The 15,748-nt window shown below is 37.6% G+C and overlaps 1 protein-coding gene across 7 annotated transcripts in view; it reads right to left on the reverse strand.

The window, feature by feature from the left end:
- The window catches only part of NKTR (natural killer cell triggering receptor), a 46,785-nt gene that overhangs the window by 27,356 nt on the left and 3,681 nt on the right, over window positions 1–15,748 (reverse strand). For 6 of the 7 annotated variants that reach the window (XM_068934113.1, XM_068934111.1, XM_068934116.1 and 3 more), the window contains exons 3-6: window positions 9,237–9,311; window positions 3,262–3,369; window positions 2,107–2,151; window positions 210–297 (exon numbers count right to left, since the gene is read on the reverse strand). In XM_068934113.1, the coding sequence (XP_068790214.1) occupies window positions 210–297; window positions 2,107–2,151; window positions 3,262–3,369; window positions 9,237–9,311 (316 nt within the window). Of the gene's footprint in view, window positions 1–209; window positions 298–1,766; window positions 1,795–2,106; window positions 2,152–3,261; window positions 3,370–9,236; window positions 9,312–15,748 lie in introns of those variants that run through there. The other variant, XM_009684200.2, reaches the window with a different exon arrangement.

The raw sequence follows: 15,748 nt of genomic DNA on the forward strand, positions 1-15,748 counted from the left end.
TGAAGTATTAATTTCCAATCCAAATGAACGCCACAAACAAATGGTGATATCTCATATTTCCTGTCACAGCTTATACTGCAGGTACCCATTTGACCCTATTTGAAATAAGGTGGATAACATTGTTATAGTTAATTTAGCAATACCATCTTTCTCATGAACAGCGCTTCTCTGTTTAAGAAAAGCTCAACTGTCATATTACATCTACTCACATGAAAAATTGGGAACCATTGGTATGTTTCCCTCGGTTTGCCATTGACAAAAGGAACGCTCTGTCATGTTTGAGAATAAAGTTTTCATCTGTTTGAAGAAAAAATATGTTTGTCAGATTTTCCCTGACAAAGAATACAATCTAATTTTCTTAGCAACATATGGATGCTACAAGGAGAAATTCCTCTGCTGCTAAAGAAACTTGAACATTTTGGAAAAAACAAAAATTAAACCTAATCAAATCTCTCAAAAATTAGAGTAGAAACCCAGCTATAAGACAGAAAAGATACAAGATTCATTCTTAAAGAAATTAGTTTCAGAACATTTATGATGAAGAAAATTTAAAGTCATTATTAGTATCTTCAATAAACATTAGATCCTCATATATACATACACACATTCAATATTTTCTGAAGTAAAACAAAGTTGGCATACTTTTATTGCCATCCTAAAACAAAGCTTAACTCATACAACATGATACTGTTATTTACAAGGCATGCATCTCGAGTAGAAAGATCTAGTAAAACTGTTGTTTTCCTGATATGGCACACTAAATGATAACCACCTATCAATTCAAAACCTGAGGTCTTAAAACATGCAAAAAAAAAAAAAAAAAACACCACAAAAACCCCTTCCCCACCCCCCCCCATACCTGAATGAGAAACTAAAGAATGTATTTTTCCTAAGTGTAAAATCACAATTAAGACTAAAGACGCATTTCCTGTTTCCATGAAATTAATAGGGCCTCTGGTCATGCAGCACAAAAGCAAACCGGATCTTCTTATAAAGTTGATTTTTCATAGACAAAAATAATACTCTAAGCATACAAAGCCTTTATTTTTAAGATTATATACCAAAACACAATACTGTATGTTTAAACACTTACCACCTCAATAATATTCTTTAGTAACAAACCCTAATAACTTCTTAGCAAATGGTTCTGTTAATGAGTTGCTTTTGACTAAAGGCTGTAATATTCTGATATCCAACTCTGTCGCTGTTTCAGACAAATTTAATAGCATGCATCTAACCACACAGAGCTACTTGGAAAACATACATATCAGTAGGATGTCAAATATGTACAGCGCCATTATTAACACTGGAATACCATAGTAACTTCCCGTTCTTTGTAAGAAAAAAATTGCATGTCACTAGAGTATTGAATACTTTTAAAACTTACTATTTTCTTCCAATGTCAGATTTTTAAGAGGTACATACACATTACTTACAAAGATTTGGTAAATAAAAGTAACTTGTGTAGCATATAAACAAAGTCAAACATTCTTAGAAACAAACACTAAGCATACAAACCTTGAATGGGGAAGGGGAGGAAAGGCACATTAACAAAAGAAGAAATAACTGTTTAGAACTGGAAATTATGCCAGTATGTTTTCTCAGAATAAGTCATTAACCCTCAAAAAGGTTAGACAGAACTCTTCATTTCTCCAAGTAACCCAGATATCCATCTACAAACGGACGTATCAGTTGTCTACATATTTACTAGGGAGGGTACAAGGGAACAGAGTTTCAATTTGTGTTACTGAGCTTTTATGTCTTACCTTTTCATTTTGCAAAAGACCACATTCTCTATAAACAAAAGAATATGTTGACAGTTTTAGGCAGGAAGATAGGAGTTTATTCATGAATAAAGTTGCCTAACCTCCATGCTGAAAGTCATGTTTAACCAATAATGTTAGCCTTAATTAATTGTCAGTTAAAGTTAAATATTACAAAATAAATTATCTGAAAGTCATGCATATAAAAATAATTCTCATGCAGCATTAGTTTCATGCAAAAGGTGATCTATAAGTAGACCTCTTCTCATTAAGTATCTTGGGAATCAAGACTTGTTTATCTCAGAACTGAATCAAGGATTTGTAAAGATATATTTGCCCTTACCTTTAAAATAGCCACCATAAATAGATTCGCCTCCTTTTCCATTACCTACACATTAAAAAGCGTGAATTAAACTTTGTGTTTGCTTTATGAATAAAGCTCTATGTACTATCCCACCCATTTACACCAAACCAAGATACTCTGGCCAGGCACTAATATCCTAGCACTTCCACCTCAAAAGGGGCAACCTTTCATTTTATAAAAATAGGATTTACAAAACTAACAGATTTAACAAACTGCTTGTCTAACAGTATTTTCCTGTCAAGTTTGTAAGGCAACACTGTGCTAGTGATACATTTCATTATCCTGTTGAAACTCCCAACACGGAAAACGAACCCTGCCTTAGTGCCTCTGAACACCGAAACACCTCAAGTGAGGCTCCAAAGGCTAATCCTCACTGTCATTTTCTTCTGCTGCTGCTTTAGCAAGTACAACAGCAAGCAAAAAAGACAACAGTAAGTATAACCAATAAGCTTTCTCTGCTCAGAGCAACAGACAGATCACCACAATGCATAAGATAAGCAAGTAACTAACAGTTCTTTCAAAGGCATCCTCTTTTCTTCTACTTGACTCTCAAGACAAGGTATCCACCCAAAAAAGACATTTCATCAGTTACAAGAGTTGAGGTTACAGTAAAGACCACAGAGACATTTCAGTAAGGGCAGGTATTCTGGGGAACGAAGACAGACAGAAACATTAAGTTGTGCACTTGTCAGAGGGATGGAAACAAGAAAAGTCCTGAAAAATCTGCTTTTGGAGACTCATCCATTAAGTATTTTTAGCATATTTCCTTGTTTCACTTATTCAAACAGTTATGTCCCTTTAATAAATAGAATAAGAACGAGCGTCACTAGTACTGTCTCTACTGTGTGGGCACAACAAAAGTGAAGCAGTAAGATTACAGTTTGGATTTAAAATAAGCGTTATCAACTCCAGCAATTTTTTTTAAACTTGGTTCTTTCTAAGTAAGAATTAAGTTTTAATTTTCAAAATTAACAAGGGAATTGAGAATCTGTGCTATAGTTTATAACAAATGAAAATTTTATGGCATTTTAATACTTCCATGTAATTTTCTAATGTTACATTATAGCTTTATAGATTAATATCTCTGTTCCAAGACATTTCAGTTTTAAAGAATGCACTGAGAACGTATTTTACCTTCACTGAAGTCCCCACCCTGAATCATGAAGTTTTTAACCACACGATGGAACGTAGTGCCTTTGTAACACAGCTTTTTTCCGGTTGTTTTTCCGAGTCCTTTTTCACCTGCAAGAAGTTTAAACAAAGATAATCTACAGATTGTCACTGGACAAATTTCAAGGATTTCCCACCCAGTGCCGAGGAATAAGAGAGCCATCAAAATAACATAACTGAACCATAAAAAGACGAAGACAGTCCAGCTTTTTGCCTCTTCTCCTCCCATTAATAATGGAAACTTTGCAAAGGACATCTCAAGTACGCACAAGTGAAAACTAGGTTTCTTCCAAGAAATTCCCCTCCTTCTCAAGAGTGTGTCAGTTAACAATTCACTCAGGACAATTTACAAGAAAACATAAATTCATGAAAATGATGGGTTAACTATTTTCTGTTGTTATAGCTACACTTACGTTAGCTAAAGCTAACGCTGGAGTCCCGTTCAAACAATTTACAAATTAGAGCGTGCCAGCTGAATCCCAGGACAGAGAAACCTGAGCTCAGGAGAACGGGCTTCCACTCAGTTTGACTGCAACCCAGTCTCGGGGAAGTGGTATCGAGCTACTCCAAGCATGCTTCACATCCTTACCAAACCATGCACAGTGCCCTGCACCAACCCTTCCTCATTGTCTCAGTAAGATAACTCACACAAAACAGGTTCCCATCTCTGAAAGGAGGCAGAGGTACCCTTATGTGAACTGAGGAGAAAGCTTGTCTCCCTGTGAACGTTTGCAAAGGGAATGTTTAGGATCAGTGTTTTGATTCTATCAAAATCTAAATAGCAACATGAATCCGCAGACTGGTAGAAAACAACAGGGGAATAGTAAAATTAAGGACTGTGCATACAGTGACCTTTCCAGGACCAACTGAATGAGAAATATGATGGAAAACCAAATGCTAAACTGGTACCAGTGCTGTTCTTACTCAGTAGCAGGAGTACTTCAGAGCCTGATGTTTCCCAAGAAGTGAAACACCAAACATGCAGTGCAGCAGTAGATCAAACCTACTGGTGATTTTTGAGAAAGACATCCCAGAGCCTCAAGCTTCACTAACACCTCTTCCAAAATTCAGAAGCAGCGGCGCAGTGGACACATGGAGGGCAGAGGCCCAGCTAGTTGGCTTGTTTGAGGGATACATATGGACCCCACAGCCCACAAACATTTGCAAGACACACTGTCTCTAGCTTCCAAGAGGAGGGGAGCTTGCAGAGCACAGCAATCAAAAAATAGTAGGTACAATTCTCTGTGCACCAGCTCAAATCCCACATAAGCCACACATGCAGGAGATATTTTGCAACGAGACATCACAAAAACAGACATTGCAGAATCCTAGCATGGGTATCTGCTACTCAGTCAGAAAACATACAGCTAGTATGTTACATGACACTAAGCGCCCTCAGAAGTCTACAGGCACTAGTTACTCAGAGCCAGTACTTTTGCCCTTCATTGTTCCTCCACCCAATACTCACTACCGGCCAAACCACTCCAAATTTGCCATTTTAGACAGCATAGAGCTGCCACAATGAGAGCAAAGAGCAGTTCATAATCATGGGATCACGTCATGATCCATGTCGTGTACAGTTGTTTACTGTACTTACAGAAGCCTTCAGTCACAGAATGTAACCTATTTTCCAACAGTCTGATTCTCCATACCCATAACCCGTACCCACTCCTACTTCATTTTCCACAGAAGCTATCCAAGCAAAGCTAGGTGTTATAAGACTAGACACCCCGCCACAAACATGAATCTCTTTGGTACAGCATTGGAAAGCTCACAATCATCACTATCAAGAAGCATCTGCTCACAATTTTGACCATTTTTCAGCATATTCCTCAGGCTTACAGGGTTGGATCCAGCATTGCACTCGATCACATGAACAGCTGGTGCTGAAAGGTGAGCTTTAAACCCTGGCTGGAAGTTGTAGACGTTGTAGTCCCTTCTTCTGCTCTCTTATAGAGCATCTCCAGGACAGGATAGCCTCTATCAGAATAAACGTTACGTATGAAACGACTGCACACAAGGAAGAGAGTCAAGTCTCTCATACAGCACAATTCCGGAAAAGCACACAGTAAATGAGGTAGCCCTAATTACACACCAGGATGGTCCGGCCTTGCATTTGGATAGATATGTGTTAAGTAAGCCCACAGCAAATTGGGCACGTGTCATTTCTTCTAGGGAAGACCTGAAAAAAACAGGAGGTTCTCTATTTAACCTATACCCAGGTAAAGCTAGAAAATGGCCCTCCCCAAAGTACCTGCAGATAGACAAGAGCTGTCCCCTTCACACACCCACGGTTCGGCATCTCCTTTTTATCTGCAGTCTTCTGTCCCCTAAACCGCTAAGTGCTTTTCAAGCCCTATATAGTTGCCTTCTCCCTGCCTAAACAGTTCTTCTCAAGTGCCACAAACCACTGGGTAAAGGAACGGATGAGAATTTATACAGTGAAATAACCATTGCAGTCTCTATGTGAGGAGACCTCTGAGGTGGAGACGACATAAGGGCCTTCACCAAACTGCCAGTCTCCCTTGGCGGGTGAACGTCAGCCTTGAGGTCTACTAACACCCTGCACTGCCAGCCTCATCTCAGATATTTTACGTTACGTGCCCACAACAGTCTCTGGTTGAGATTATACAAAGGGAAGCTCCCGAGAAAGTACCAAAGAGTAGATGAGCTTGTGTTTTATCTGACAGGTGGACTGACTGGAGGGTCTGCAATGCAGCTACACATGCCAGTTTAGGTCCAGATGTTTTAATTTAAATGCAAGAAGCATCTTGCTGTCAAGGCAGTGCTCTTTCACAGAAGCCAGGTCTATTTCTGACAACAATGTCAGGCTGCAGGAAGGCAGCCAGAATCACCCTGTCCTCCTCCATCTGTTTCTGACAAAAACATAATCCTGGCTTGCCTCATAAAGATTGAGGAGGGAGCAGCAGGCATAAAGATGGGCACAGCATTTGAAATACTAGTCTCCAATCTTTCTCTCGGGGCATATCACCTTGCCCTGAGAAAGCAAAAATGGAGTTGACAATGAAAAAATGGAATTGGAGAGTCCAAATAAAGTTGAGGACTGTTAACAGCGTGAGTGAGGACACAGTGCCAGGCAGCAATAATGCCTTCCTAAGCTAGAAGGCAGGTGGGTGCTTATCTATCTGTAAACAAAAAGATGATACCATATTGGCCTAGGATGCAGAGTCCTGAATTTAAGTAGTATGAAAATGCACAATGCTCACAGTTTGCTGGTAAGATATTCCAATACTTAGACTATATGGCCTAGAACAACGGGATAACTGAACATCTCCTTAGACATGCGTAGCCCTAGTCTATGACCAGAAACGGACGCTGCATCGAGTAAATCCACAGTGATTCAAAGACTTCCTGCAAAGACCAAGAGATAAGGACAAAAGATACACCTGGCAGCAACCCACACTTTCACAACGATCAAATTCCTAATAATAGATCTTGCTGTGGCAAGTGGAAGGAGTCAGAAGAGCCTGACTCCCAGAAACAAGTGACTCATTTGGCCTCTGAAGATGTTTTATCAGCTCACAACTCTGAAAATGAAGAGTCATCCTTCACATGTCAAAGTTTTGGTTGCCTGAGGTCAAAGCACTATTACCAGTGGGTGATCATCACCTTCCAACAGAACTACTGCTCTTCTAAAGACAGGTGTAGTAACATAATCTAGGTGGACACAGAAGTAGTAGTCTAACTGGAATGCCCATACCCATCCATGGGGACAGAGTGAAAGCATGTACCAAAGAACTGCCTGGCCTTCTGTGCCTGGCCACAGCTCATATCCATGCTATCATGCAGCAGATAGCATTCTTGCATGAAGAGTTGAGTCTGGTGCTGAGGTAGTAGAGACACTGACAGTACAAGGCAGGAGGGCAGGGAAAATGGCACGTATAACATGGATAAATTAGCAGTAACAAACACGCTGGGAAAAACTGTTAAGGAGAAGCAGAAATGCAGACAGAACAGTTGATAGGAAGGGACTAAGAAAAACTGAACAGTAGTGTAATCAGGGCAAACAGGAAAAGAATTAACGTTAGCCATGTGATCCAAGCCTTTAAAGCTCAGCAATCTTGAGTCCAAACTTGGGAGCTACTATCCCAGAGAGACACAGCTTCTACAAGCAAAAGAAATGAACTCTGTTCTCTTAAACATTCCACTCACCAGGCTCCTTTATATGCATCTTTCCCTCCCACCCTAGATTTAGTTATCACTTTTTTTTTTTTAAGCAAATCTCTAATGATGTTTGTCAAATCACAGTACCATTAAGTGATCCCATAATAGCAAACACAAGAATGAAAAGGAACGTCTCAAGCAGCTCTAAGCCTTTTAGTCTCATCTCAACAGTAGGCAAGACTTTGGAAAAGCATTTGAAAGAAAGCACAATTAAACACACGTTCTGGCTGAGGGGTTCAACGAAACCTGTACAGCTACCTATAGAACAGAATTCAAACAGGGATGCAAGACAAAGATACCAAGCTGCTTTTTGACTTTTTTTTTTTTTTTTTTTTTTAAAAACTGTTCTCTATTCTGCTGAGTGCCTACTTCAGTTTCATTCCTCATGACCTCCAACACCTTTTCCTCCCTTTGTTTTATCTCCGGCTAACCCCTTTCTAGCAAAGCTATTGTAAAGGTTTAAATAAACGAACTACTGAATATGAGGCTCACAGACAGCATGCTATTCAGTCTGATACAGCATTTTATTTCTCATCTTTTGTTACCTCGTCCAATTAAGACGCACTTTGAAAGCGCTGTCCTTTATTCTGTGTTAGTCATAGTGTTGTTTCCCCATTCACAATCTACCTCTAGGTGATGCTTCAGTAAGTATAATTAATTAAGAACCGGAGAATGGAGTAAAGAGAGCGGGCACCACCACAGGCACCTCAAAAATTGAGATATCTACCATCTCCTCCATGAGTTCACAGTATTATTAGGCTCTTCTAATTCTTATTACTGCTATTTAAAACATAGCACATTCTGGGATCTGAGCACTGGGAGGACGAACTTTTAAAGAACACATTAGGGATACTATCAAGACATTTGCTTCACGTAACCAGTTAGCCAAAAGCGGTTCACAAAAGCCAGATGTTGAAATGCTGCCTAGAAGGTCTAGCTGGAGAGGTTTTAACTTTGTGGGGAAAGTAGTTATTTCATACACAAGGGTTTATACATTTCATATGCAAGGGTTTGTCGGTTCCGTCGATTTAAGGTAAACTGCAAGCCCTTGAGCATTCAGGTACCCAGGACTCAAAGGTCATCAGGAGACATGGAATGCGTTCTTTGCATTACAAATAACACATAACACTCACTTAATTCACTTAACCTAATCAAGACTCAGCATCAGCTTACAGTTGCAAAATCTCTGAGGAGCAGCATGGACCAAGAAGCACCAAACAACCCATAGGATTTGTAAGAAATCATCATACTCAGTCCTTCATATTGCTAAAAAAGGAAAAGCTTTCTCCTCAGATTTAAGGGACTCTTCTTTCTTTTGATCACCATGTAGCACTTTGACTATTATTTCCTTGAATAAGGGCAATCAAAATTTTATGTAGCATCCCAAGTCAAGTGTCGGCGTACTGTACCATGACATTGGTACTTCCTGTCTCTCCTGATTAAATCCTAAAGTTCCATTTGCCTCCTTATCAATCACTTATAACTAAAGGACACCCACGTTAAGGAGGGATATGTTTTTGCTCCACAAATTCACAATTTTTCTGCAATCACATTACTTCTATTATGCTAACTCAGTAGCCGTCATAGAATATCAAACAATTTCTTGCTGTATCCTCTTCAAAACCACCTCAGTACTAACAAGTTCTAGCTCTGTTTATATCAGAAAATCATCAGTACCATATTATGCTGCTGTCACCACCACAAACGAACAATTGTAACATACCAGAATCCTTAAATTTAGGAGCATTACTTACCCGAGCACAAGCAAAGGAAATTTTTGCAAGTCTTCGGACATATATCTGAGAAGAGCTGAAACATAATTCGACCAACTAGAAGATCAAAAAAATAAAAAGTCTTACAACTCTTTGTAACCACATAAACAAATTAGCATATAAATAAATCAGCATGTTTTGAATATATAATTTCAAATATATATGAATATATAATGGGAAAAAGTTACTTTATCAAGTAGAATCAGGTGTCTCAAATACGAATAAATTAAAATAAGTGGCAAAGCACAATAGCATAACCGTCAAGAATAAAGATTAGTCGACTGAGATTTTTAATAAATTACATAGGAGATTGCTTAGATTAATTGTATCCTAATGATTCAATTCAACCTGGAAAGCCAAACTGGCTTGTTGTAACAGTTTATCCTGTCAATTAATTACTGCTTTGAAATAGAAAATGATTCATCATAGATATAGATCTCCAGAGAACTATGGATTTTTTTTTATTTGTATAAAAACAGTGCCAAAAATTATTATTAATAATCGCATCTCTTCAATTTTTTATCTGATCATTACCTAATGAATCCAACTGACTTAGTGCCATACTGTGTTAAGGATGACATATGGATTGGAACTCTTGGCCTTTGGTAAAAATATAATAGATGAATCAAACAGGAAAAATGAAATGCAAGTGGAATGATACTAGCAATTTCAGGATTATTGCTTTACTAACCAAAAGCCAAATACTACTTCTCTACGCAAAACAAGCAGAGTAACTCCCACTCTCAGTACAGCTACTCCCATGCTATTGATGGTATTTACGCTACATACTCCCGAAAACTACTAAAATACTGATGAAGAGTGGTTTAGCATACAAAAAAAGTATTTTAGAACTGCCTCACATTTCCTGTTTTGTTCTGTTTTATACTGCTCCAAGACAGTGGGAATTAATTATCTAAACTGAAAGTCTAAAAACTTGCAGATACAAGAAAACTTTTCTGTTAACTAACCTAAATCTGTTAGTTTTAGAAAACTAATCTATTAATGAGTACTACCCTCTAGTGGTACACCCTGGAAACACTTTGATGTAATTATCAAAAAAGTAACTACTCTAGTAAATACTTCTTTTCCTTCCCTTAAAGGGGGGGGGGGGGGGGAAGTTGTTCAGTTGTATTTCATTCAATACTTTGACACTAAGAAAAACTGAGAGATTGCCAATAAATTATATTAAAGCTTAAGGTTTTGTTAAAATATAAGTGATTTCAAAGGAGGTGAATTATTGGTTCAGAAAGTTAGCGAAGAAATGAAAAAACAACAGAAAGACTCCCTGGCATTCTGTACTCTTAGATTAAAAAAAAAAAGAGAAAAAAAAGCTCAAAGTATCTTTAGTTGTAGAAATGTCCGTATTTCATTAACTAACTGCATTAAGAACATTCTCTGAGGATTTGTCATTACAACAGAACAATCTAAAGAAAGTGCATGTGGATAGGCTCTTAAAAAATGAAAAAAAGCTAATATTCAAAAACCTCACATAAACCAGTGGTAGTTTTAACTACCACTAGGAAGAAACAGCTATTTGGAAGTGAAGAAACCATTATGAACTATGTGGATTGAAGACTCATACAGAACACAATAGAGAAGACAGTTCATTTGATTTTTTTTAAAAATTATAAGCACAGTAATTCAGTAGAGTAGAAATCCCATTCCTCTGTTTGTACAAGTTTGTACTGAACAATGATTATGTGTTTTAGAAAGCCACATACAGAATTCCTCTTAACTTCCATTTGCTATGTGAAATAACATACCTTTCAGGAAAAAAAAAAAAAAGTTACCGCTATCCTCATTTAACAAAAATTAAAAAAAAAAAAAAAGCATCAGCAGTTGATTTACCAAGGTGACAGCTGCCAAATAACGAATAAGTGTAGTGCCTACAGGCTCCAGGGGAGACTTTCACCCTCAAGCATAAACTATGGAAGCCTTCCCACTCCATACAAAGGACATGGACTAAGCACATTTAGAGATGAAAAAGACTTGTATCCCATTTAAAGACATCTTGTAACTCTAAGCCCCTATTATCTTGGGGAAAAAAAAAAAATCAACATATGAGTTTTCAAACTCAATTGCTACCTTAAAAAAAAAAAAATTCAAGTTTCAAAGCACCTACACGAGTTGCATTTCTTTGCCTCATGCTACCCATGTGCACTGGGAATGTAACCTACTTGCTTATTCTACAGGGCCACAGAGAGGACAAGATAAAACTGAGCTTACTGAAGCATGGAACTGCTCTACCGAGGTCAAGCTGTATTATTGCTTATAACCCAACAGAAACAATATGAATTGTTTGCTTATTTTAAAGCTAAAGGAATTTAGAAGTCCAATTTTGACTTTTCCTTTTACAGCAACCAGATGAGAGTCCTTTCCTGCTGAAACCCATGCAAATTATTTCACACAAAACTTCTAGGTCTATCTGTTCCTTAGTTTTCATTAGCCTTATACTACTGACCTACAGAACTGACATTTTCCTAATAGCACATGAATAAAACTAGGTGGCTAGTATCTACACGATTCACACTGTTGAGACTAACATCACGTAACAACAGCCAGGAGAAAACACGGCTTTTATGAAATAGCCTGCTTGACAGTACATTGACCACAAAGCTCTTCCCTGCAGTTGACCTGAGCTGTTCAGGTGGAAACCGCAGGTAACAGCACGTTGCTCACACATTATACCCAACCTACAGTGTACGCAGTTCTCCAGTGTGACACCACCTCTTAGATCTTCTGGTGGGGTTCTTGGGGATTCCAAGGCAGAGCATAAAAAAAGAAATTCGTAACTCAGATATTATGATCTCAGTAGTACTTTTAGTAGTGCTTTGCCAATAACGTCTGCTAGCTTGTCATACCTTCTCAACTCCTACGAACTTGATTTATGACACACTTATCCAGCATCAAAAGACCGTATGACAGTAGAGCCAGTTAAAGTAAAAAAAAAAATTAGGAAGTTTCTCCTCCACATAACCTAAAGTACTGTTCATCCTGTTATATCTAATTATATACAATGTGGTAGTTTGCTGGTAATACACAAACCACATACTGAGTGCCCATCTGGTGGGTTACTACCTGCAGTATATCTAAACTGTATGAATATTATTAGGTAAAAGAGTATATTTTCTATTGACAAAAAGTCAATTAAATGTGCCAAAGAAAGAACAAAGATTTTCACACTTTGATCAAATAAATACACATAAAACGACAGCTATTAATTTAACTCAAGAAAAAACATGTTAAAAGTCTGCTTAAAACCAGTAAGTCTTTCTCTCCTCTCTTCCCTAAAAAAGAAACATCCATTTTAAAATAGGAGTTCCCAGCCAAATAACTGAGGTATTTGCTGACAAAATATGAGTTAAAAAACAAAAAAAAGCACATTTCAAATGTTATTGATTACCTCAGATCTAGATACTTCCTCTCTGTAACGTGCCCCCTCTTCTCTGAAGTGCTTCACCTTCACTATATAGAGACCATTTCCGATAATTTCTTCAGCCTCTCTTCCCCGATACAAGGCTTAAGGTACCTGACTAGGGAACAAGCTTTCTACAACTAACTGTAGGACTTGAAGAGTAAATTTAAGTAAACAGATATTGTTTGCTAAAAATGATTGTTCAGGTAGGTTAAGTTTGCTCACAGACCTACACAGACTACTCAATCAGCTTTAGCCAAGGGAATAAGCTTGCAGAGACACCTCTCTTCAAATGTCGAGGTTATTTTTCTGATGATGAATCTCTCACCAAACTTGGGCTGCAAATCTTCAAATACCATAAGGAAGTTATACTAATCTTATTCTAATGCATCAGCAGACAGGATATTTCAATAATTTTAATCTATGTTTATTCTCAATAAAATGCTGATGCTTATCAGCTCATAGTTATGAATACATGTTCATTTATACTATAAAAACTATATTGAAATACATTAGTGTACTTTTTATGCTAGCCAGTACCATAGAAATGTAGCCACTCATAACTTAACAAGCATTTATTAACCTTAAAACAATTCTTTGAGTATTATTAAAAATGAAGTGATTCTTATTTGTTAGGAAGCTTTTGAACTCGCTCGTTAAAGATATTTTTGGATAGAACTTAGAGTAAGTGACCAAGAATTATTTAAGTTATTAGCAATTAAATACAATAAATATGACACAAGTTCTAAGACGCTTTGAAATTAAAACTAAATGATTTCATAAAGCCTTATCTGCAGCTACTGAAGTACATCAGTTCTAGAAACCAGATGGCATAATGACCAGAAAGAAGCAAACTTCAGAAATCCATTTCACAAGCTGAAAGGTGAAAACAATTTTTTCATTTTTGAATGCCCAAACAATGTCTAACCTGTGGCAGAATTAGAACTTGATTCAAATCAGGTCACAAAAACTCAGGGTAGAAATATCCACACTATACCATAACAAGTGCTGCCGTTAGCAGAGTCCGATTTATTAAAATCGGATTTAAAATGCTTATCCTCCAGTGATCTCCTGCAATTTAGCTGCTCAACTCCTTACAAAAAAAAAAAAAAAAAAACTGGAAACAAACACGCATTGCTTGAACATATTTTAACTATATAATATAATTTAGTGAGAGAGATTGCATTATGTTTAGGCCACGAAGGACTCAATTTGAGATAGACACTCCCAAAATAAACCTAATTCAAATTAAAACTCGAGAACTTATTTAAAAAGTTCTAATGAATTTCTAAGTTTATTTTGTTTTTTTTCCCCCCAATTTCTTAGCACAAACGAGGAAAGAAGAGACTGCTGCATTTTTCCCAATATTTTATTAAGAACATCATGCTGAATAAGAAAGTAGCAATTTCAACCATTAAGAGAGCGATACACATGCTTTGCAGCCAGGACAGGAAGTTTGCCAGAGGCCCAAAGGCTTAAATAAATTTTCATACAAGTGTAAATAACACTTCATTAAAACAAACATATTTTAACCTTATGCATTTATTTATCCTTAAATTTGTAAAACCTAACGATAATAGTTATACGAATTTTAGAAGACTGCTTCAGAGTAGAAACGTGGGTACAGTTTTCAGAAAATAAAAGTTCAGATTTAAAACATCAGTTAGAACAACAGATGTGACAATTCCTCCAAGCTGGAATCTATAGAAAGTTTTGACACTTTATCACCTTCTTAGTGCTTCCTAACCCTAACTTACATTCTGTGCAGAGCCTCCACAAACTTCTTCCTTCCCCAGCTCTGTTAACCTGCACCCCCCACAAACAGTCCATAAAGCTTCCTCTGCTCCAGACTTCTGTGATCTCCGCAACAGCAAGCACATTTCAGTGCTGCTCGCAACTCAAATTTACTGTCTTCCGAGAAATGCAAGTGAGAAACTACATTTTGTCTTCTCAGTCATCAGTTTGTTTTTTCCATTTACTAATCCACAATTTGTTTTAGACATCAAGGTAAATCTTCAGTGTATTGCGTTCCACACCAAAAATAATAATTCTATATAACATGTGGATTACGGTTTTGTCCTAAAACACATTACATGGGCTCTCCCTGAGACCTGTCCATACCTCATCTCCCTCATGTCTCCTAGAGGGGCCCTTATAAGTCCTCTTGACTCTCGTTGCATTGCACTAAACTAGTTTGCCAGTTGGTTGACGGACAGAGTCAAAGCACTTAACTATTCTTTGCCAATCGACAACACTATAAGGCTAAAAGTTAATGGGAGTCCAGTCCAAAACAGTTTCTCTGTTTAGGAAGGCAACAAAGAACCCATAATAAATTTGCCTCCCTGGTTCTATTAACGCAGATGTACTACTAGCGTGACTGGTCCAGTGTAGCTTCTTAAATTCATAGCTCTGGCAGCCAAAAATCCCAAAATACACCAAGCTTCAGGCGACTGAGACTAGAAGTAATGAAAAAAAATGACTGATTGAAAAGGGAAGGGTCAGTATCCCAGGAAGAACAGAAACTGAAGCAGAAGGAAAAACAAGCAAGTGGTCAAACAATAAAAGAACATCCAGACTCAAGTGGGAAAAGGAGAGAACAAGGAAAATTCATTGCTGAATAGGTAAAAAAACATAACAAAAATGAGTAAGCGTAACATTTTCTGACAGACAAAGCCAGTCTGCTTTGCTCAGCATGATGGGGGTGGGAAGAAAACGCAGCATTTTTTTCTTTGAATAGTTACATAAACTACTACAGCAACAGACTCTGTATTTGACTTCCTAGTCTGCGATCAATCTTTTAAGTACTATGATAATTAAAACACAAGTTCCACAAGGATTTTGCATCAGAATCAAAACATTACTAGGCATCTAGTAATTGTCATCAAACAGGCACCTGCTGACATCCTGAAATTTTACAAGTACTATAGCTAGTTTATTCTTACCTGCCAGTTGCATGTGCCCAAATCCATTGGGGGGGGGGGGGAGAGAGGGGGAAGGGGCAAAACAAAACACCAAAACAAGAGAAAGTAGCTTTCTGTGCTAGCAGTATTAAAATAAATGCTGACTCCCAATTCCTTTT

Source organism: Struthio camelus, chromosome 2, assembly GCF_040807025.1.
Source record: "Struthio camelus isolate bStrCam1 chromosome 2, bStrCam1.hap1, whole genome shotgun sequence".
NCBI classification, from domain to species: Eukaryota; Metazoa; Chordata; class Aves; order Struthioniformes; family Struthionidae; genus Struthio; species Struthio camelus.